The sequence below is a fragment of the Talpa europaea genome, assembly GCF_964194135.1.
Source record: "Talpa europaea genome assembly, chromosome: 16".
Taxonomy (NCBI): Eukaryota; Metazoa; Chordata; class Mammalia; order Eulipotyphla; family Talpidae; genus Talpa; species Talpa europaea.
Window position 1 is genome coordinate 46,622,655 of NC_140084.1, and position 23,779 is coordinate 46,646,433.

The window sequence follows — 23,779 nt, forward strand, 5'->3', positions numbered from 1 at the left end:
CCATTTTTTTTTTTAAAGATTTGTTTATTTATGCATACAAGAACTGAGGTGTAGGCCAGAGTTGCCAGGGGTAGGGGGAGGATTCACCAGAGACAGAGTGGGGAGCAGTACAGTCAGATTGACTGAAATACACTGCTGAGGGGAGCAGTGGACGAGACAGGAGAGGTCTGCTGTGCCATATGGGTTAGCTCCCTTGCCAGGGATTGTACGAGTGCTGCAGCTGCTGCCGATAGTTTCATAGTACTGAGACTTAACCCCTTGCACCACCAGGGAGGCCCCTGTCTGGATCATTTTTATGGGGAATTCCCAATGTCAGTATTTTTCAGACTCTAGCTTTTGGTTTTTCATGTGTGTATATAAATGTGTATATAGATATACATAGATATATACAGTATATATATAGATGTAGACACAAGTTTATATATACATATATAATTTCAATATAGAGGGGAACAAAGAAGAGAACAATGAACTGTGGTCTCCCAGAAACGATAACCCCTAATGATATGAAAGTGTAAAGATACTCATTCATTCATTCATCCAGTTAATGTTCATTAAGTTCTCCTTACACAAGGCACCGGGCCATGGCTGAGGGTATAGTGGTGAACAAATCAAAGTCTCTGCTCCCCTGGGGCTCACATTCTAATCTGGATGTTATATAGAACATTATACTCCAGTAGCTTTTCCTGCAGTTATGGAAATGGTCCAGACTTGTGCAGTCTAGAACTGCCACCAGTTTCCACCAGTCCTTCCTTGCTGGACCCTTGGTTGTTGTGACTAAGGAACTGCATTTTTAATTTTAATTGAAATTTACATTCAAATATCCACATGTGGCTAGTATGTGGTATACCACCATGGGCAGAACTGGAAAATTCTATTCTGAATATGCTCATGAAAGGGTATCCCTTCATTTAAGTACCTTTTCTGTATCAGGTGCCATTATAGGCTTTGTGCATACCACAGTGAGCCTGACAGAACTTAAATTACAGTGGGGAGAGATGGACAATCAACTTAACAACTGAGATTGTTTTATAATTACCAGGCAATAAGTGCTACAGACAAACCAAATTCTCTTAAAAGTGAATTTGGCAGACATGGGGATAGAAGATAACAAGGCATATTATTAAATAGAGTGGTTGGGAAAGTGCCTGTTGAGCAAACACTTGAAGGAGCAAGCCAGGAGGCTATATGGGTGAAAATTGTTCCAGTAGAGCAAACAGCTTGTGCAAAGGCCCTGAGGCAGGAGTATGCTAGATGGCCAGGAAGTGAGCATTTGTGGGAAGCATTTGTGGGACATGAGGGCAGAGGGTTAAGGAGAGATGTGGGGGGGTGCTTTGGTAGCACAGTACCTTGTAAATTGGAGGGAACATAAGTCACCCCAAGTGAAGTAGGGGGCCAAGGAAGAGTGGTAGTGAGGATGGAATGGAGGGTCCTGAATCAAGTTAAAGTCCCTCTGGCAATAGAAGCAAAGGATTAAAAAGGATAAAAAGTGAAGGCTGTTAACTCCCCACCTTAAACCTTCTCACTACCAGAAGCCTTTGCTCTTTGGGTCTTTCCCTCCCCTTTTCTCCCCCTCGCTTTCATCTCTCAAGCGTTTCTGAAGAGTCTTCTTCCATCTTATCCTAATCCTCAATACCTCCCTGTCTTCTCTTCAGTCTGACTCTGGACGTTCCAAATTCTCCTCCACTTAAACCCAAGGAGTAATTCAACTTTCGCCCCCAAAAACATTTCCTATACAAAGAGAAACCTAAAGAGATGTTGCAGTTGGCCTACAGGGAAGCAGTGCCTGCAGGCAGTAGTGGTATTTCTCTTGCCTATATTTTCTAGACTATATATATATATTTTTTTTTAAGATTTATTTATTTATTTATTTATACAAGCACTGGGTACAGTCAGAAGTGCGGAAGGGTGAGAGAATTCACCAGAGCCAGAGCGGGGAGCAGAGCAGGCAGAAAGACCGAAGTACACTGCTGAGGGGAGCAGCGGGCGGCAGGAGAGGTCTGCGCGCCATGTGGGACCCTCCTCCACTGGTCGGGAAGCAGCCGGGGATTGAACCAGTGCCGCAGAGGCTACTGGCAGCTTCACAGCCCAGCGTTCAACCGCTGCGCCACCGGGGAGGCCCTAGACTATATATATTTTTTCCCAGATGTCAGCTAGGATCTCCCTGCTTCTTAGCATCTGTTTGAAATTAACTCCAAGCATGGGTGTTAAATGCCCTCCCCAAGTTTCCAGTCCTCTGTGGGGCTTCACATTCTATGTTCGAACCTCCAGCTTTTGCTTTAGCTGGATCCAGCCCATTTGGGGGATCTGCTGTGTCTGCCTCCCCATTGGGGGCACACAGACTAATTCTTTTTCTGTAATATCCAAGCAACCAATGCATGTACTTAAGGCATTTATGTGTGCAGGCATGTGAGTGTATGGACAGGGATTGAATGGAGATTTGGGGACATAGGTATTTATATTAACAGAAAGGCAAACAACTCAAAACTCCAGGTGATATGCTCGTGTATTGAGACACTGCTTTCCTGGCAACCCTGGGTCTAACCCATTCCTTGATGGCTCCTGCTTTACACTGCCTAATTTAAATTGGGTAAAATAAAATACAACTTAAAAGATCCATTCCTTTGTGGCATTGCTCACATTTCCAGTGCTCAAAAGCCACCATGCACTGGTGGCCACCATGTTAGACAACGCTGGTGGGACATTTCCATTAGGGAAGGGGGTTCTTTGGGCCAGTGCTCGACTAAACAGAGGTCTCTCTCACCATGAGCTAGTCTGCTGTCTGAAATTAAAGTAACCAAAATTTTACCCCACAACCACCAAAAAAAAAAAAAAAGTGTGACAAAAAAGAAAAAACATAAAAAACAAAAAAAATTTTTTTAATAATAAATATGGAGTTCTACTCTACATGGACTCTGAGACTAGTTTTTGTTTTGTCACATGAGTTCATCTTCGGTGGTGTTCTGAGGTGTGTATTCACTTGCTCACTCATTCATTTATTCCACAAATACTTATGACCACCTCACATGGACCCAGAACTGACCAGGGAGTCACAGCCTCAGGAGTGACTGACTTGGACCCTGCCCTCATGGGGCTTGCAGTCTCAGTGGAGAGGCTGACAGTTGCCAGATAACAGAAATAAACGTAAAATGGCAGCAGTTGTGACCTGAGCACCTGCCATGTGTCACGAGGCATCCGTCTCACTGTATGTACCTCTGAGAACTGAATTCCGTATTTCCCATGTCTTCCCACCACAGAACCCCACAAGTGAAGATGTGTGTCTGGAGTCAGCGTTCCCCTGTTTGAATAATGGAAGTGATCCATTTTTACCTCACAAAATGTGGCAAAGATTCCATGAGTTATTGCCTGGGGGCCTGGCACCATCAGCAGTCAGCAGGCATTAGCGTTCTTTTTTTTTTTTAAATTAATTTATTTATGCAAGCACCGTGCACAGTCAGAAGCTCAGGAGGGTGAGAGAATTCACCAGAGCCAGAGCGGAGAGCAGAACAGGCAGACTGACGAAGTACACTCCTGAGGGGAGCAGTGGGCAGCAGGAGAGGTCTGTGCGCCATGTGGGACCCTCGCTGGCGGCCAGGGATGGAACTGGCACTGCAGAGGCCGTGGGCAGCCTCACAGCCCAGCACTCAACTGCTGCGCCACCAGGGGAGGCCCGGGCATTAGCATTCTTTTTATTTGTCCCATCCCCTTCCTGAGGTTCCTCCTCCTATTGACAATGGAGGAATGCACCAGACCTTCTTTTCACCAACCCTGGAAGGGAGGTGTGACCTTCTCTCCGTTTTACAGATGTTGACGACACTGAGGCACAAATAGGGCTTACTCCAGATTTCCCTGCTCCTTAAAATTTGTAGCAGTTGGCCCTTAGGGGTGAGAGGGCTTTAGGGCTCTGCCAAGAGAGCAGGGGCTGACCCTGCCTTCGTGCCCCCGCCCCCAGGAAGCTGGACGCCTTCATCTATGACGCAGCTGTGCTGAACTACATGGCTCGCAAGGACGAGGGCTGCAAGCTGGTTACCATCGGCTCGGGCAAGGTCTTTGCCACCACGGGCTATGGCATCGCCCTGCACAAGGGCTCCCGCTGGAAGCGGCCCATCGACCTGGCACTGCTGCAGTTCCTGGGGGATGGTGCGGCTGCACGCAGAGATGGGGGTGGAGGGGATCCCCGGTTCCGGGAAAGGGTGGGGATGAGGACCAGGGCAACTGGGTCTGAGGGAGGAGAGGGCTGGGTGTCTATAATCCCAGACACCCAGAGGAGAGGATCCTAAAGGTGCGCTTGGAAGGTGACCTCTGCCCCCCCTTTCCCCAGATGAGATCGAGATGCTGGAGCGGCTGTGGCTGTCGGGGATCTGCCATAATGACAAGATTGAGGTGATGAGCAGCAAGCTGGACATAGACAACATGGCGGGTGTCTTCTACATGCTGCTGGTGGCCATGGGCCTGTCCCTACTGGTCTTCGCCTGGGAGCACCTGGTGTACTGGCGCCTGCGGCACTGTCTGGGGCCCACCCACCGCATGGACTTCCTGCTGGCCTTCTCCAGGGTATGGACGGTGGAGGGGAAGGGGGCAGAAAGGGAGTGATGGGGGGAGGGAACAGACCCTGTTGAGGTGTGGGAGCAGAGGGAGGGACTTGGAAAGGCAGGTGCCCCCCTCCATCCCGCCCTGACCGTGCGCTCTCCCGCCGCCCCCGCAGGGCATGTATAGTTGCTGCAGCGCGGAGGCCGCTCCTCCGCCCGCCAAACCCCCGCCGCCGCCGCAGCCGCTGCCCAGCCCTGCGTACCCCGCAGCCAGGCCGGCGCCGGGCCCCGCGTCCTTCCTGCCGCGCGAGCGCGCCGCCGTGGACCGCTGGCGCCGCGCGAAGGGTGCGGGGCCGCCCGGGAGCGCCGGCCTGGCCGACGGCTTCCACCGCTACTACGGCCCCATCGAACCGCAAGGTCTGGGCGTGGGCGATGCGCGCGCGGCTCCCCGGGGTGCGGTCGGGCGCCCGCTGTCCCCGCCCGCCGCGCAGCCCCCGCAGAAGCCGCCGCCCTCCTACTTCGCCATCGTGCGTGACAAGGAGCCTGCCGAGCCGCCCGCCGGCGCCTTCCCAGGCTTCCCGTCGCCGCCCGCACCCCCAGCCGCCGCGGCCACGGCCGTCGGGCCGCCGCTGTGCCGCCTGGCCTTCGAGGACGAGAGCCCGCCGGCGCCCGCGCGCTGGCCGCGCTCTGACCCGGAGAGCCAGCCCTTGCTGGGGCCGGGGGTGGGCGGCGCGGGGGGCGCGGGGGGCGCCGGCGGCGGAGCCCAGGCTGCGCCACCCCCGTGCCGCGCCGCGCCGCCCCCCTGTCCATATCTCGACCTGGAGCCGTCCCCGTCGGACTCAGAAGACTCGGAGAGCCTGGGCGGCGCGTCGCTGGGGGGCCTGGAGCCCTGGTGGTTTGCCGACTTCCCCTACCCGTACGCCGAGCGCCTCGGGCCACCGCCCGGCCGCTACTGGTCAGTTGACAAGCTGGGGGGCTGGCGCGCCGGCAGCTGGGACTACCTGCCCCCGCGCAGCGGCCCGGCTGCCTGGCACTGCCGCCACTGCGCCAGCCTGGAGCTGCTCCCGCCGCCGCGCCATCTCAGCTGCTCGCACGACGGCCTCGACGGCGGCTGGTGGGCGCCGCCGCCCCCGCCCTGGGCCGCAGGGCCCCCGCCCCGGCGCCGGGCCCGCTGTGGGTGTCCGCGGTCGCACCCTCACCGCCCGCGGGCCTCACACCGCGCGCCCGCCGCCGCCCCGCCGCACCACCACCGGCACCGGCGCGCCGCTGGGGGCTGGGACCTCCCGCCGCCGGCGCCCACCTCGCGCTCGCTCGAGGACCTCAGCTCGTGCCCCCGCGCCGCCCCCGCACGCAGGCTCACCGGGCCTTCCCGCCACGCGCGCCGGTGTCCGCACGCTGCGCACTGGGGGCCGCCACTGCCCGCCGCGTCGCACCGGAGACACCGGGGAGGGGACCTGGGTACCCGCAGGGGCTCGGCGCACTTCTCCAGTCTCGAGTCCGAGGTATGACGCGGCCCCGGGGGCCCCGGCCGCCCCCTCGGTCAGCGCAGGCCACGGCCCGAGGGGGCACGCGAAATGGACAGGACCCGCGTGGGTTGGGAAGGAAAAATGGAACTAGCCAGACCCCGCCTGGAGCAACGTCCTGCGCCCCTCGTTTTGGGGACACTGCGAGCCGGAGGGGCTTGGTCCCTCACATCTCACGCAGCCAGAGGGCGAAGGGCGGGGATCTCAGAGCCCATTGGACTTTTTTTTTAAACCCGATAAGGGCTTTTTAACGTCACCAGATGAGGCGGGAGGTGGGGGGGGTCACGCCACGCCCGCGCCCCACCCCCACGCCCGGGGCCGTGGCCCCCACATCACTGTGCAGCTCCCCGGCCCCAGCCACGCCTCCGGGGAAGCCCGTTTTTAACCTTTCATCCATCGGGACTCAAAACTGTGAGACGCGTTCGCCAAACTGTGACCCCAGACCTTGGCCCCGCCACACAGAAACCCCTGACCCCAGACTGTGACTTCCGACCCCCAAAAATGGTCATCCGACCCCAGACTGTGACCCCGACCCCAAACTGTGACCCAAACCCCAGACTGTGTCCCTACCAGACTGTGACCCTTGACGTCAAACCGTGACACCCCCCTCCTTTACCACCCTCTGTCACTTTTACCTTTTCAGACCTAGGACATGTCCCCAACGGAAGCCCTGCCTTCCCCTGCCCCAGCGTTGATCCGGACCTTAATCCTGCCAAAATTTCCCACCCTGTCGAACCTCACTACTGGTCCCAGGTGCCACCAACCACATGCTCTCCAAATTCAATCCTTATTTGTAACCCTGCAAGTGATGAACCAGCAGACCCACAAAAGTCTCCTCTTCCCAGATCTCCAGCCGGGTCTGGAGCTGTGTTGTGGAGGAGAGGGTCTGAGAGTCCACACACCACCACCCTACCTTCCCACTCTCCTGTTCCACATTGCAGTGTTTGGAATAAACCATGTTTTTATGCCTCCTCAGTCCAAGTGTGAGCTCCTTGTCTGTCTTTCAGCCATCCTCCCTCCACCTCCCAAATTCCTCGGGAGGGAATAGAAACAAAGAAAAGTTCCACAGAGTAAGTGGAGGAGAGAAAGCCAGAACAGAAATTTGGAAGGGAGATGGGAGACAAAGACCCTAAAAAGGGTTGAGAGGGTGGGAGCAGGGGAGAGGTGGTGGGAGATTCCGGATCAAAACATTTTAGGATCAAGTCTATGGTTCTATTCCTATGGTTACCGGCAGTGAGGCTTGCTAGATTCTTAATATGGTATTCATGCAAGCTAGGAGAATGTCTAATATGTGCCAGTCAATCCACATATCGTGAGTGCCATTAATCTCGCGAATGAGAATCTATTTCTAATATTTCATTATTCCAATTAGCCAAATCTCTGGTGCTGATGGGCGATAGAGAGCCGCAGCACTTGTAATAGCTGTTTCCAGAGCGTGGAATTTTTGATTTAGTGCTCGCTGACCATAGCTGCAATGTGAACGCTTCGTTAGGCAATTGACGGCCCCTAGAGGGTAGATTCAACCGACTAACTTACACGTAATAGCATCCTGTCTATACTAAAGCCCTTCTAAGTAAATTAAATCCATCATAACAGAAGGGGAGAATAAACCGGCTTTATTGGCCCTCGGGGATTAGAAAACCAGTCCCCAACCAGTAAAAGCTCTTATTTGCATACATGAATAATTAATTAATGGAAAGCAAGCACAGGCAGTCAACGGTGGAACAAAGAATCCAGGTTCTGTACGCCTCCAGTTGATAGGGAGAAAACAAGTCTCTTACGGAACTACAACTCCCAGGAGGCCTTGTCAGGGCTCAATCGGAAGAACGCCCCAAAGCTACGCAGCGGGTGGACTTTCTCGGGGTCCGCAAACTACTGTCGCTAGGCTTGGACGCCGTTATCTATTTGTCCGCAGCATCTCTTGGTGAACTAATAGGTTTCCAAGGTAACCGCAGCAGGGCGGCCAGAGGAAGACAAGCGTAACCCGGAAGTGACGCTCTCAGCTTGCGCCGGCAGTGAGTGGCTTCGAAGATGGCGGCGCGCAAGAATCGGCGGCGCACGTGTGAAACCGGGGAACCCATGGAGGCTGATTCCCCGGACGCAGCTTCCGAGGGCCCGACCCAAGTGTACCTCCCTGGCCGGGGACCGCCACTACGTGAAGGAGAAGAGCTAGTTATGGACGAGGAGGCCTATGTGCTCTACCACCGAGCACAGACTGGTAGGGCTGGACCTCGGACTCCTGGGTCCTAATGGAAGGAGGGCACTGGGCTTCTGGGTCCTGAGGGGTCTGCGCGTGAGGGAGGCGGGGTCTTAAGAGTATGCCACCCCCACTTTCCACCCCCTTCTTTCATACCCAGGAGCCCCATGTCTCAGCTTCGATATAGTCCGGGACCATCTGGGAGACAACCGGACAGAGTTGCCTCTTACGCTTTATCTCTGTGCTGGAACTCAGGCAGAGAGTGCCCAGAACAACAGGTGCGTGAGACTGAGGCTTTCTCAGCCCAGGAGTCTGAGTCCCAGCCTCTCACTTCCTTGGGACGCAAGGTTTCAGCCTCCCCTCTCCCCTAAAGATTCTGTCATCCATTGCCTCACTTATCCTACACTTTCCCCCAGACTGATGATGCTTCGGATGCACAACCTGCATGGGACAAAGCACACGACACCAGAGGACAGCGATGAAGAAGAAGAGGAAGATGAAGAGGATGAAGAGGAAAGGAAGCCTCAGCTGGAGCTAGCTATGGTGCCCCACTATGGTGGCATCAACCGAGTCCGGGTAAATACAATTCTAGGAGCCTGCTGTACAGGTGCTGAAGCACACCCCAAACCCCCAGGTCTACACCCTGACATTTCATGTCCTTCAGGTTTTAGAAAAATGCCTGACACATGACTTTCTGCCTTAGATTACATGTATCTTTACTATAGTTTCCATTACATGTTAGATACTATGGATTGTTTCTAATTTCTTCATTTGTAAAATGGTGAGAATGATAAAATTCTTAAGTTATAAAACTTAGTGGATGGTGCTGATGTCAGGATAAAATGGAATCAGTTATTTCAACTGAAATACAGTTGTTTTGGGTACCTAGAAATAACACTTGGTTGTAGTGTAATGTGTGGTGGTTTGTTTTGTTCAGGAATTGTAATGGCTATGAGCTTACACTTGAGCTTCAGAATTGTTAGCCCCTTCCATCAGATTTATGTGTAAGTTAAACGACAACAACAAATTAAAGTGTAAGAACCACTCTTACGATTGCTCTTGGCCCGTAGGTCTTGGTAGATGTTCCCATTGAACTATTATCACATTTTAAGGCATGTTGTAAGCACTAGGCATTTAACAGGAAACAAAAGGACTGCTTCCATGAAGGTTACATGTTCTTGGGGACGGGAACAAGAATGTGTTGTCAGGCTGTCCAAAAATAAAGCAAGGTAAGCTAGGACGTTCCTGGGATGGGGTGACTATTTTAAATAGTGTAGTCAGGGAAGTATTTATTCTTAGGAATAAGTTATTCATAGGAAGTAAGGGAGTGAGCCAAGATTTTCTGTGGTGAAAGGTTTGCGGGCAAAGAAAATATAGGTGCGCAAGGCTCTGGAGTGAACTTGACATGTTTGAGGAGTTTCAAGGGAAGCTGGGAGGCCAATATGTCTGGGGCAGACTAGATGAGAGTGACAAGATTTGGGGTTGCACCCAGGGCACACTATTGTTGTAGGCTATTTTAAGGATTTGGCTTTCACTTGGGGAGAAATTGAAAGCCATGGGATAGTTTAGAACTGAGGATAGATAGGATGTGACGTATGTTTTACAGGGATCTCTCTGGCTGCTATGTTGAGAATAGACTTCAGGGAGGCAAGGGTAGAAGTACAGAGTCATAAGAATGAGGATCTCGGGAAGGATGACATCAGTAGTAGCATAAGTGACTACAATAGAGCAGTGAGAGGGATTAGGAGTGGTGTGTTGTCGGTAAAACTAGCATAGATGGCAGTTGTGAAGAGGAAGAGAGAAGTCAGTAAGTCTGATGTTTGGACCTGAGGTGAGGACACTGGGGAGGGGTGGGTTATAGTCTGTCACTAGGACTTTGACTTTGGTTTATGAAGTTGAATGGTCAGTACCATGAGTTGAATTCAGGGGAGATGTCAGCACTCAAGGCTGTCAACAAACCCTAAGATCAACAGGGTCTCCTAGTGACCACATATGTGGGGGCCCGAGATCTGCCAACATTTAAAGGGTGACAGATCTGATACACTCCTGAGGGCTGGTGGGATGATAGACTCCATTCCTGGAAATCTGAAAGAATTTTGTCCTCCCCTCATGACTGCCTCTATGCCAGTGTGGGGGGCTGTCTCAGCAACCACGCTGCTCTGGTGATCTGTGACTCCTTTCCCCCAGAGGGCTGCAGACCTGGTCCTGAAGCGTCTGCGGGACTGTGGTTCTGTTCTCAGGAATGCTTGGAGCTGTGGTCTCTACTCTGAGCCAGCTGTCCTCGCCCCCTCATTTCATCTCCCATCCTCTTGCTTCACAGGTATCATGGCTGGGCGAGGAGCCGGTGGCTGGGGTGTGGTCAGAGAAGGGCCAGGTGGAGGTGTTTGCACTGCGGCGGCTTCTGCAGGTCGTAGATGACCCCCAGGCCCTGGCAACCTTCCTCCGGGATGAGCAAGCCCGTGTGAAGCCCATCTTTGCCTTTGCTGGCCACATGGGTGAAGGCTTTGCCCTGGACTGGTCCCCCCGTGTGCCTGGTGAGTCCCTGGGTTGCACATTGGGTCCTGGAAGGTGGGAAGAAGCAGTGTCCGTGGCAGGGGTAGGTGCTAATCCTCAGGGAGGGGAGTGAGCTGGGGCCAGCTGAGACAGGTAGTTTCTGGACCCTTTTCTCCAGGGCGCCTGCTGACTGGTGACTGTCAAAAGAATATCCACCTCTGGACGCCAACAGATGGTGGCTCCTGGCACGTGGACCAGCGACCATTTGCAGGCCACACACGCTCCGTGGAAGACTTGCAGTGGTCTCCAACTGAGGACACGGTGAGGGGAGATGGGGGGTGAATCCTAGTTAGAGGGCACTGAAAGAGAGGGTAGCCCAGTGGGGCATCCGTGGGGTCACTCAGATTATGCCTGTTCCAGGTATTTGCCTCCTGCTCTGCTGATGCCTCCATTCGCATCTGGGACATCCGGGCAGCCCCCAGCAAGGCCTGCATGCTCACCACTGCTGCTGCCCATGATGGTGATGTCAATGTCATCAGCTGGAGCCGCCGGGAGCCCTTCCTGCTCAGCGGTGGGGACGATGGGGCCCTCAAGGTCTGGGACCTGCGGCAGTTCAAGGTACTTTCCCAGGTAGACACCTGGGCCAAGAGAAGCTCCTGCTCTTAGCATCCTTTCAGGTTTATGGGTTCTTTCTCCCATCAGTGGTTTTGTATACCTAGCTGAGAAGGCCTGCCTTCATGGTATAACAGATGAGTAAACTGAGGTTCAGCAGGAGGAAAGCTTGTGACCAGTGTGGGCTCACTTACTTGACTAGCTGGAAAGTTGTCAAGTTTGAAGGGCCTGGGGTGACAGAGTCAACATCTCCCATCTGCTCAGGGGGATGTGATCCAAGTGGCTGTGCTGCCCAGAGGCCCAAGGCCTTCTGGGAGTTATAGTTTTTCTTTCAGTGGCTTTTAGCTAAAACTAGGGCCCAGCTCACACATTGCTGAAGAGGAAACTGAGGCACAGGAAAGGCAGTAGAAATTGCAGCTTGTGGCTTCCCTGCTGTACTTGGAGAACCTCACCCTCATCCTTTCAAGGATGAGGAAAGGAAAGGAAACTGAGGCATGCCAGGGGAGAAGCAGGGTAAGGATTTTGTGGATTGGGGCTGACCCAGCAGCCTCCAGGATGACTTCTGTCCATTTTAGAGAAGCTGGAGACATAAGGGGTAGAACCTTGGTCAACTCCCAAGGCTGAAGAGGGGTGGGGGCTCTGCCTGGGTCACCCCAGGAGTCAGACCAGAGTGCTCATAGGCCCTGATTCCCTTCTTTCTATAGTCTGGCTCCCCTGTGGCTACCTTCAAGCAGCACGTGGCCCCCGTGACCTCCGTTGAGTGGCACCCCCAGGACAGTGGGGTCTTCGCTGCCTCAGGTGCAGACAACCAGATCACACAGTGGGACCTGGCAGTAGAGCGGGACCCCGAGGCAGGTGACCTGGAAACCGATCCGGGACTGGCAGACCTCCCCCAGCAGCTGCTGTTTGTGCACCAGGGTGAGACGGACCTGAAGGAGCTGCACTGGCACCCGCAGTGCCCTGGGGTTCTGGTCAGCACAGCCCTGTCGGGCTTCACTGTCTTCCGCACCATCAGTGTTTGAGATGGCGGTGCAGCATCTGCACCAGACTTCCACTTGGGAACCGAAGTTGAAGTTGGCTTCCCAGGAAGGGACTCAGATCCGCTGAACATCCCCCGTCCCAGAGGACTTTGGCCCGTTGACCGCTGTGATGGATTCTGTTTGGTTGTTCTCTGAAAAGACTTGTTTGGGTCTGGTGGCCCCCTTTTGCCAAAGGATGTAGTTTCACCCACGTCTCTGAAATTACTTGTTTTGGTCCAGTGACTCCTCCCATCAGAGGACTTGGTTTGATCTGGGGTCCTGTAAAACCACTGCATTTAATACCCAGCCCCTCCTGTTGAAGGACTCTTGTTGGTGGCACATTTCCCAGTGGGCCTGTAGCTGTGGCTGTTTTGAAAGCTGTGACACCTGGTTTGACCCTGGGACTCTGTGCGGGGACCCAGCTTGGTCGCTGGACTCCCCTGGGAACTCAAGTGCCTTAGTCTGCCCAGATCAAGCCTAATGGAGGGTTCCTCCCAACAGTTTGCACCTTAACTTAGTAAGCCAGGTTGGGCTAGAATTTCCCAGCTTGGGTTGCTTGGGGCCTCTTTCCTGCGGAAAGGTAGGCACTGTGCAGGGAAGAGTGTCGGGGCTCCCGGAGTAAATAAAGGACCCAGAGCAAGGCCTGGTGTGTGAATGCGAGGCTTGTCCTTTTGGCTGCTGTCCTGTGTGAAACAGGAGCAGGAGGCAGGAAGGTGGCCCCCTGCTGTCCCTTGGCCACTGGGAATCCAGGCCTCGACCCACTGGGTGTTTCTTCCATTAGTTGATTGCATCTGAAACTCACTCCAGGGAGCCCCTGGAGGACTATCTCACCTTGTGCCATCAACAGTTTATGGCTTCATGTAGGGGAAAGGAGACCCTCCCCCACCCAATCCTTTGTCCCTACCACTGTCCTCTTCACCATTATCATATCATTTCTTTGTCATTGTCCCCCCTCATCTCCACCCCAGTTGCATCCCCATCTCTCTGTGTCTCCCTGCCCTCCCCCACCCCCGTCTCCTCTGCCACTGTCTCCTCTCCTGCCTCTCCAGCTTGCTTGGGTTGCAGCCCAGCCACTCTGTCTGGCCCTTCTCCCTGGCTCCCCCTCTGCGGCTCTGAGCTGGCCCCACCCCCTGCTCCACCCCCAGGCCAGGTCTCTGATCTGCCAGTGGACACAGAGGTCGGCACCCGGCACAAAGCCCCTGGGGCCAGGGACAGATCAAAGCCCCTCAGCACCCACAGAAACTTCCCCTTGGCCCTGGCATAGGAGCCCCTGGTGGAGGGCATGGGGGTGGGCTGCCCCACCAGGTAAGTGCCTCCATGGGATGCCCCTGTGTGGGTCCTGGGCCTGAGAGTCATCCCACGTCCTCTTGCCCACCCCCTGCCCCGCCATCCTCCCTTTCCTTCCCCACCTTCCTTTTCATCAGGAACTTCTGCTGCCCCATCTCTGGCTCTTCTGACACTGTCTCCCTCACTCCCTTCCCGTCTTTTCAGTTCCTAGCATGTGCCTGTCTTTTCTCCTCTGCTCTGGGTCTGTCTTCCTCTCCTCGCCACCCCCCCCCCATCTCCCCCCAGCCCCATTGCATTCCCCCTGAAGTGTCTTGTCCACCACTCTCACAGGTCTGCCTCTCAGCACTGCCTCTCCCTGTCCATCTCTGGGCCTCAGCATCTTTTTCAGCTTCCCTCCCCATATCCCCTTCTGCCAACCTCTGCCCTCCAACCTGTTATCCAGACCCCATGGTAGGTGGAGAGCCAGGAGAACATCCAGGGTCTTGGGAACAGCGGGGAAGTGTTTCCTTTGGGGGGATGGGAGGTGGTGGCCAAGGGGCAGGGCTTCTTGGCCTCAGATTAGACAATGACTTTGACACCAAGTTCATTCACCTTAAGCCCTGTGTCTCCTTTATATGGAAACATTAAGCTTCTCTTGCAGGTTGGGGCAGAGGTGAGGTGGGGGGAGGAGGATGACTTAAGGCTGTGGATCCTTTTCCCTCCCATCCTGCCTTTGCGGGGCAGGTGTGGGTACCCTGAGCTCCAGTCGCATCCACTGCCTGTGAATTGAGCCATGTTGGACACAGTCCCCACACCCCCACCCCTCGTCCCGGAGGTGAAGAGCCCCATCTGGCTGTGTGTCTTGGGTGAGGGTGGGACTGGGATTTAGGAGGCAGAGCCCTGGGTTGAAAAGGTCTCAAGTAGTACCCCATCCCTGGCACTGCGTGGGTCTGGCCAGGTTTCTGAACCTGTTCCCCAAACTGAAATGGGGCGATGGTATTGACATCCCATTGTCCTGAGCAGTAAGGTGAACAGCAGGATCTGGTGGGCGGGCTGTGGGCATTCAATGTGCAGGGTCATATGTGCACAGGGGCATGCTTGGTAAGGTGGTCTGTGGTTCAGTGATCAGGCTTTGGTACTCAAGAAGCTCAGATGGGCATTCAGTGTCATGCCCCCCAGGAACTGAGACAAGGGTTCTGGTGAGAGATGAGGGCATGTGTGTGGGGAACAGCAAGAAAGAGCTGCAGATGTAGAGGTCACAGCCTCAGCTACTAGCCTGTTCTTTTGAGGACAGTCTCTAGCACTACAGGTAGTTAAGGGTGAACAAAAAAAAATCAGGGTTGGGATGCATTGTAGGCTCAAGCCCACTCTAAGACCCTCAGCTTCATGCCATAGAATGGCCTACTAACATCCCATGTGGTCATTGGGGTGCAGGGGCCCATTGGTGTAGACCTTGATTTTGACTAACAGCCCCCTCCTTGGATCAAGTGCCCCAGCCCTGCCAAGAAGTCCATGAGGATCCCCACTGCCTGGCACCAGGGCACCTATTACATAGGTCTTGTTAACTGTAGATGGAACTGATACAAAATATGTAACCAACCCCTGGCCCAGACAGGTGCTAGAAGGCTCCACCATGCCAGATGTTAACCCTACAAATATAATTCACGGTACCATACAATTCATACATTAGGCTCCCTGGTGGTGCAAGGCATTAAGCACTGCACTATGAAGCAATCTGCAGCCTCTGCAGCATGAGTTCAATCCCCAGCCAGCCAGGGAGAAACCCACATGGCGAGGCAGACCTCTCCTATCTCACCCGCTGCTCCCCTCTGCAGTGTACTTCAGTACATCTGCCTGTTCTGTTCCCCACTCTGTCTCTGGTGGATCCTCTCATTCCCCCTCATTTCTGGCCTGTACCCCAGCTTTTGTATGCATAAATAAATAAATCTTTAAAAAATTCATACATTAGGGCCTCCCCGGTGGCGCAGCTGTTGAGCGCTGGGTTGCGAAGCTGCCCACAGCCTCTGCAGCACCGGTTCGATCCCCGGCTGCTCCCCGGCCACTGGAGGAGGGTCCCACATGGCCTGCAGACCTCTCCTGCCGCCCGCTGCTCCCCTTAGTAGTGTACTTCGGTCCTTCTGCCTGCTCTGCTCCCCGCTCTGGCTCTGGTGAATTCTCTCACCCTCCCGTGCTTCTGATTGTACCTAGTGCTTGTATAAATAAATAAAATCTTTTTTTAAAAAAAAATCATACATTAAAGTGAAGAAAAGTTTTTTTTTTTTTTCAGTATATTCATAGAATTGGGCAACCATACCCACATTTGAGAACATTTTCAAGAAATCCCACATCCTCTGGCTTCCCAGTTCCCCCACCTAGGCAGTCCTGCTCTCTTTTTTCAGTGTATACATTTGCCTGTTCTAAACATTTCCTAGAAATTAAAGTCCTCTAATAGGTGCTCCTCTCTGTCTAACTTCTTTTACTCAGCGTCATGTTCTCAAGCATTACCTGTAGCATCCATCAGAACATCATTCCTTTTCATTACAGAGTAGTTCATTGCCTGGATATTAACTAACCACATTTCATTGATTCATCCACCTGTGGGCATTTGAGTTGTTTCCATCTTTTGACTCCCATGAATAAGGCTGCTACAAACACTGTTTTGCGTGGACATGCATTTTTATTTCTCTTGGATAGATAACTACCAGTGGATCTGCTGGGTCATATGGTTCAGTCATTTAAGGGGCTGCCAGACTGCTTTCCACAGCAGTGGCACTGTTTTACCTTATATCAGTAGCGTACTGAATTCTCCACATCCCTACTAACGCTTGTTATTTTCTTTTTTTTTTTTTTTTAAGATTTTCTTTATGCATACAAGAACTGGGGTACAGGCCAGAGGTGCGGGGGGTGAGAGATTCACCAGAGACAGAGTGGGGAGCAGAACAGGAGGATTGACTGAAATATATGCTGAGGGGAACGGCGGGCGAGACAGGAGAGGTCTGCTGCGCCATGTGGGTCAGCTCCCTGGCTGGGGATCGAATGTGCTACAGTGGCTGCAAATAGCTTTATAGGTTGCATCTTAACCCCTTGAGCCACCAGGGAGGCCCTAACACTTGTTATTTTCTTTATTATTATAGTCATCCAAAATGGGTGTGCCATCGTAACCTGTTGTGCTTTTGATTTGTATTTCCTGATTGCTAGTCAGGTCAAACATCTTTACATATGCTCATTGGCTATTTGTCTATCTTTTTGAGAAAAAGATCAACTCAAATCCTTGGCCTTTTTTTAAATTCAGTGGTATTTTTATTTTTTTTTGAAGATTTATTTATTTATGCATCCAAGAACTGGGGTACAGGCCAGAGGTGCGGGGAGAGGGGGTGAGAAGATTCACCAGAGACAGTGAGGAACAGAACAGGCAGACTGACTGAAATACACTGCTGAGGGGAGCAGCAGGCAAGTCAGGAGAGGTCTGCTGTGCCATGTGGGTCAGCTCCCTGGCTAGCCGGGGATCGAACTCATGCTGCGGATTGCTTCATAGTGCAGTGCTTAACCCCTTGCGCCACCAGGGAAACCCTGGTCTTTTTATTATTGAGTTGTAAGGGCTCTTTATATATTTTAGGTACACATTCTTAGATACATGACTTAAAACTATTTCTCACATTAGTGGGAGGGTCCTTTGAAGTACAAGTCTTTGATGAACTGGAAAAGAATCCTCTTTGTGCTTTCTGAGCCTGTATTAGAATCACAGTCCATCTCAGAGCCCCAGCTCCTCTCTCGCTCGCTCCATGCTGAGAAGCAGTTACCATTTAGTCTCTTAAGGGCATGGATGCTGGAACTAGACAGTGGGTACTCAAATCCCAGCTGACTTAGCTGTGACCTTGGGCCAGTTAAACGTTCTGTTCCTCCCTTTTCTCATCCATCAAATGGGGATCATGTCTACAAGTTGCAGGTTATGATATTCAAATATATAAATTCATGTAAAGTGCTCACTACAGCGCCTGGCACTGTGTGAATGGTGGCGTGATCATGGTGCTCACTGTAAGTAACACTGTATGGCCACATGTTGCCATGTACTGTCACGGCTGACACAGTTTAACTGTTTTGACTTTAAAGGGGAGTATCATCCTACCCACCTGCCCTATATAGTGCCTAAGTCCCAAGGAGCATGCCCAGTGAAGGAGTCCACCCCTTCCTGGTACCCCCTGACCTTGCTGCCCGTTTCTTGTCCCTGCAGGTTTGGGGCGCCTGCCCCCCACTAGGCCAAGTGGAAGGGGTGGCCCCGCCCAATGGGCCTGGCCAGGGCCCTGCGCCGCCTTAGTGGCGCCCCGGAATCAGGGAATGGACAGGCTTGCGATGAGGAGGAAGCCGGGCCGGGGCTGTGCGGCAACGGGTGGGCCCCTGCACCCTCGCCAGTGGGGCGGCGGCGCAGGCGCTTTGTCAAGAAGGATGGCCACTGCAACGTGCGCTTCGTGAACCTGGGTGGCCACGGTGCGCGCTACCTGAGTGACCTATTCACCACCTGCGTAGACGTGCGCTGGCGCTGGATGTGCCTGCTCTTCTCCTGCTCCTTCCTCGCCTCCTGGCTCCTCTTCGGCTTGGCCTTCTGGCTCATTGCCTCACTGCACGGCGACCTGGCCGCCCCACCGCCGCCTGCGCCCTGCTTCTCCCAGGTGGCCAGCTTCCTAGCCGCCTTCCTTTTCGCGCTGGAGACACAGACGTCCATCGGCTACGGTGTCCGCAGCGTCACCGAGGAGTGCCCAGCCGCCGTGGCCGCAGTGGTGCTGCAGTGCATTGCGGGATGCGTGCTCGATGCCTTTGTCGTGGGTGCTGTCATGGCCAAGATGGCCAAGCCCAAGAAGCGCAACGAGACACTGGTTTTCAGCGAGAACGCAGTCGTGGCGCTGCGAGACCACCGTCTCTGCCTCATGTGGCGCGTGGGCAACCTACGCCGCAGCCACCTCGTGGAGGCCCACGTCCGGGCCCAGCTGCTGCAGGTGCTGGGCTGATCTGGGGCAGGGCCACGCCCCCTAGAGGGAGGCTGGAGTTAGAACCCTGGGGGATTGTGGGAGATATAGGTCGAAGGGTGGGATGTCCTTGCACCTGGAGGGTCCCCAGACTACAGTTTGCAGCAGTCTCCCGGGCACCGGCCCTCCCTCTGCCCCTTTTGGACAGAGCTGTATTTCTGGAGTTGTGGGAGATGTATACCCAAGAGGGAGGTCTGTGACTAGTTCTTACTGGAGGCATGGACTTGAATTGCTGACTATGGCTTGAGGCCAAGCTCCAATGGGATTGCCCGTGATGTAGGCCTGAAGATGGTGTGCTGCTCACACCTGCAGAGCAGTGGAACCCAATTCTTCATGGCCTCTGAGCCTGGGGTCCCTGTGCATTTGTGGGAGAATTCATTCCCCTCCTCTAGAGCCCAGTCTCTTCTACCAGCCTCCTTTTTTAGAGGAGTACAGGGTGGGGGTTGGGAAACACTCTTCAACTGTACCTACTTAGCAAAAAACTACAACTCTCATTGGTCCCTTGGGTGCCCTGAGAAAGGTGCCTTAGTGTTTCTAGAATCATGGTCAAACTGCCCAAACATCTCCACAGCCACAGAACTTCAGGACATAGCTTCCCTAGCCCAAATGTTGACATTTAACAACCCTGGGCTGAGGCTGGACTTGGGTGAAGAGACCAGTGGTAGTGGAAACTTTAAGTCCAAGGAACATCTAAGGTCTCCCTGAGACAGTTACAAGAAGTCCATCTCCTGCACTGAGACACCAGGATTCATGGTCAGGAGGGACACTGTCTCTCCCAGAAAGCTGTGGGTGCTGCTACAGGCTGGGAGGTGGGGATGGAGTTAGTGGGGGTGATGTAGGAACTATCGATACTTAGCCTAGGGAGGGCATATCACCCCCCATACAAACAAACACATGTACACACAATGGGATGGAGGAGTTTGTAGTTGGTTTGGGGGTGTGGATAACCCAGGGGCTAGCCTGAGACATTGGAGAATGCAGGGTATTGGGCCTAGATTGCCATCGTGGTTTATCTTACTCTAGCAACAGACTGAAAGGCATTTTTCTCTGCCTCTGTTCCTTCTCCAATTGCCTTTTGTCCTTCTGTTGCCTCTTGAATTCTGCCTCTGCCTTACTTTCTGGGGCCCTATGCCATTATTACCTGGTCCCACTTTCTTCCCCTCTGGTATCTATCCCCAAATCCTATTTGTATCTCTTGGCCTCCATCCCACTCTCCCTAATTGTCTGTCCCCCTCTCTCTGGAGTCACCATCATCCTCTCCCTGGGCCCATGTTTTTGCACCATGCCCATTCTTGCTCACTTTTGCTGTATTTCCTTCCCTTTTACTCTCTACCTCTGTTTCCATTCATCTCTGTACACTGCTGCCTGTCTCTGGTCCCCCACCTTTTCCTGCAGCCTCGAGTGACCCCAGAGGGTGAGTACATACCGCTGGACCACCAAGACGTAGACGTGGGCTTTGATGGTGGCACCGATCGCATCTTCCTCGTGTCTCCCATCACCATTGTGCATGAAATTGACTCTGCCAGTCCTCTGTATGAACTAGGACGTGCTGAGCTGGCTCAGGCTGACTTTGAGCTAGTGGTCATTCTCGAAGGTATGGTTGAGGCTACGGCTATGACTACCCAGTGTCGCTCCTCCTATCTCCCTGGTGAGCTGCTCTGGGGCCATCGGTTTGAACCAGTCCTCTTCCAACGTGGCTCCCAGTATGAGGTCGATTATCGCCACTTCCATCGCACTTATGAGGTCCCAGGAACACCTGTCTGCAGCGCCAAGGAGCTGGATGAACGGGCAGAACAGGCTTCCCACAGCCCCAAGTCTAGCTTCCCTGGCTCTCTGGCTGCATTTTGTTACGAGAATGAACTTGCTCTGAGCTGCTGCCAGGAGGAAGAGGAGGAAGAAGAGGCCAATGAGGGAGATGAGGCAGAGGCAGAAGATGGCGCTGCTAGCCCCCGAATGCTCACACCAACGCTGGCACTGACTCTGCCCCCATGATGTGAGGTGGTGCCTGCCATTTGACCCTTTTCCCAGCTGTAGCAAGATGGAGAGACTAGGCCCACTCCTGGGATCCAGGCAGGTGTTTTCTACAACTGACAGCCCTGATGGGTAGGTGATTAGCTGGTGAGGTTCTGCCATTGCCTGATGGACCCACCAGGGAAATACGGAACCGTGATTCCTCTGCGTACTATGCTGTCTCCTAAGATCTCTTTATCACCTCGATTCCTGAGTCTCACCAGAACTGAAGGACCCAGAATTCTGGACCACCCAAGAGGCAGAGACTGTGGTTCTGGATTCTCCTGTATGACTGGTTTGGGTAGTTGAGCAGGGTTGGGAATCGATGATATAGATTACCTCCAAGAGAGGAAGTCAGTAATGCTTGAGCAGCAACAGAGATCAATAGTTTATAGGTGTGGAGCCAAGGGACTAGTGCTACTAGACTCAGCCAATCAAGTAGTAAAATTTTTTTTTGACCACCTAAGAAGAAAAGTTATGAAACGCCCCAAGTATTCAAGACTATCATGATTGACCAATGACAAGGAACGTTAATTACAAGTGAAGAAAAGAACTTGTGGTTCCAGAAAGCCCAGGAGTTTTGATTCAGTGACTGTAGATAGACCATTGAAGCAAGCACTGGTGATTTTAGAACAGTTTGACCTAGAGAGTCAAACTGTTCAGAAACTAAACTACTTTAGAAACTAAAGAATTATGCTTTCGAATGCACAAAACAATGATCCTGTGGGTCTAGAAGGACTGAAGTAAGAGATTGGGGATTCTTGATATTAGACCATTAGCTGTAGACTACCCAGCCAAGTAGATAATCAATACTTCTAAATGATCCAAGGGTTTTTTTTTTTTCTTTTAAGTGCCATTCCAGAAAATCCAAAGGAATCAAGATTCTGTGGCTCTGTCTGGATTGCATGGAAGGAGTAGCAATTCTAGAGGTCTGAGATTTGCTGATGAAAGTTTACCCAATGGAGTTGAGATGATGTTGTGGTTGTGTAATGCCAAAAGGAATCAAGTCCCCAGGGATCCAGAGTTGTCTGTAATCAAAGTCTTTAAGTTCTAAGAAGTGGATTCAGGACTTGAGAAACAGCATTTCTGGGCTGACCTATAAGGTGAGGGCCCAGGGAAGATTCTGGGTAACAGGGCCAGTTGGTGGGCAAAGACTGGTAAATCTCCAGTACTCTGGAATCCTATGCCTAGTCATGTGTGTCTATGTGTCTATTTCTTAAAGATGTCATATGTGTGTGTGTGTGTATTGTATATATATAAATACAGACATCTATTTATTCCCCTAGTTTCTGCACAAGGGTCCAATGTTAAACTTGAGCTAACTGTCATTAGAATCCTTTACAAGGATCCCTGAAGATTTGCTCTGAATCCCAACTTTCTGCTTGACTTTGGGCAAGTTACTACATTCTCCTGCCTCGGTTTCCCCATCTGTAAAAATGAGGCATTGGAACTTGAAATTTTCCAAGGACTTTTCCACCAGGATGATTCCTCCATACTCTGAGGGTGGCCGGAGTGGGGAGGGAGGTGAGGCACCTGGGGATTCCCCATCTCTCCCTGGTGCTGGAACATGTGGCTTTCCATGGACAGCTGGGGTGTGGGAAATGCCCTTGAAGCTCAGAATCTGGCAGGTAAGGGATTGTGTGGGCTGTGGTTAAGGGCCAGAATCACCTCCCCATTCAATTTGGTGGTGGGGGGGGTTGTAGGGGAAAGAGGAGGTAGCTTTGAATGCCAAAGGCGAGTACATGTCTGGGGGACACCTCGCCCCAGATTAAATCATTGGAAGCCATGGTGGTGTGTCTGTGAGTGTTTCTGGGGCATGGTCCCTGGATCTGTCCCCTGCCCATGCTGCTATCTACCTAAGTGCCCAACAGGCTGGGAGCCAGCCGCAGAAAGAGACCGTGCCAGGAGGAGGACACGTTCCCACCATGTCCCAGGACCGAGAGCAGCACTGTCATTGCTCATCAGTCTGCCCCAGTGCTGCATCAACCCAGATCCCCTCTTCTGGCTTTCCCACCTCCCTTTATCCTTCAGAATCCCCTTGTAATACAGGATGGGATTAATTAGCTACTCTCCCTGCCCAGGGTGTCTGGGATAGAGAGGGGGGCAATGGAAGTGCAGATATGGATGTGGGGCAAAGGAACAGGAAAAGTGTTTGGAAGGGAGGAGGCATGACAGCCCAGATTTCTACTGGGGAGAGCAGAGCCTTGGCTGCTCATAAAGGTCAGTGAGGGAATTAGGAAAACTCCATGTCTAATACATCAGTTTAACCAGGTCCTGGCCTTGAATCCATCCCCAAACTGCCTAGCCAGGGACAGCCAATGAGGACAAGGACCAGACACCACTTCAGACCCGATTAGGAACCTACCCATGACAGGGGTGCCCAGGTTCTCAATTCCAGCCAGGCCCTTGCACTAGCTGTGACTAAGAGGAGAGGGAGTGGGGGGAAACAACCTGATATGAGAGGATTCTGAGATGAGGGAGGAATTTAAGAAGAGTATGGGAGGAGGGGACAATCTGAAGTGAGGTGAGCTGGAGAAGAGGGGAAAAGCTTTGAGAAGGGAGAAGACTCAGTGGGAGAAAGCTGAGGAAAGGGACGTTGTCTTAGGGGGCAGATGCTAAGCTAAGGGGAGTTTTGGGAAGAGAGAGAGGAGCCTGGGAAGCAGAAGGCTCTAGGAAGGCCAAGCCTTGCTCTCACTATATTTGACCTTCCCCGGTCCCATTCCCCATGACAGATACCAAATAGGGAAGCATTTGTGAGGAGTAAGTCTTTTGTTTCACCACTACTTGACTCGGTAGAGGCCGAGGTGTTTGGAGACTTGTGGGGGATAAGAAAAGGGTCTTGTGATTGAAGGGGCCAGGAAGAAAGGCCCAAGAAAGTTGAACCCAAACCGCTCCCAGTTGCCTGGCAACTGCTACAGTCAAAAGCTCGGAGGTGTGGCTCACAGAACCAACTGGCAGCTGTGGCCCCGCCCCTTGCCAACAAGACGAACAGAGCACCGCCCCCCAGCAACGCCTTACAAGAGGCGGGGCTCAGTTGTAATGGTATCCAAAAGCCCAGAGCCTTTGCGCAGGCGCAGTCCTCTCTACTTCCGCACCGTCCCCACTTACA

General features: G+C 53.0%; 3 protein-coding genes across 3 annotated transcripts in view; all 3 read left to right on the top strand.

Moving 5' to 3' along the window:
* Nucleotides 1-6,079, top strand: part of GRIN2D (glutamate ionotropic receptor NMDA type subunit 2D) — a gene marked incomplete at its 5' end in the record, with an annotated part of 34,297 nt that extends 28,218 nt beyond the window's left edge. The window contains 3 exons of the mRNA XM_084257544.1: nucleotides 3,953-4,140; nucleotides 4,322-4,554; nucleotides 4,706-6,079. Of these exons, the coding sequence (XP_084113670.1) occupies nucleotides 3,953-4,140; nucleotides 4,322-4,554; nucleotides 4,706-6,037 (1,753 nt within the window). The 3' untranslated portion in view covers nucleotides 6,038-6,079. The remainder of the gene's footprint in view (nucleotides 1-3,952; nucleotides 4,141-4,321; nucleotides 4,555-4,705) is intronic.
* Nucleotides 6,080-8,083: 2,004 nt separating this feature from the next.
* GRWD1 (glutamate rich WD repeat containing 1) lies at nucleotides 8,084-12,584 on the top strand (the record flags this gene model as incomplete). The annotated part of the gene is made up of 7 exons (XM_084257825.1): nucleotides 8,084-8,270; nucleotides 8,410-8,527; nucleotides 8,666-8,825; nucleotides 10,570-10,783; nucleotides 10,921-11,063; nucleotides 11,163-11,360; nucleotides 12,059-12,584. The coding sequence occupies 7 exons, from the start codon at nucleotides 8,084-8,086 to the stop codon at nucleotides 12,374-12,376; spliced, it is 1,338 nt and encodes a 445-aa protein (XP_084113951.1). The 3' UTR covers nucleotides 12,377-12,584.
* A 5,338-nt stretch (nucleotides 12,585-17,922) lies between these two features.
* KCNJ14 (potassium inwardly rectifying channel subfamily J member 14) lies at nucleotides 17,923-20,652 on the top strand (the record flags this gene model as incomplete). The annotated part of the gene is made up of 2 exons (XM_084256808.1): nucleotides 17,923-18,630; nucleotides 20,056-20,652. The coding sequence occupies 2 exons, from the start codon at nucleotides 17,923-17,925 to the stop codon at nucleotides 20,650-20,652; spliced, it is 1,305 nt and encodes a 434-aa protein (XP_084112934.1).
* Between the last annotated feature and the right edge of the window lie 3,127 nt (nucleotides 20,653-23,779).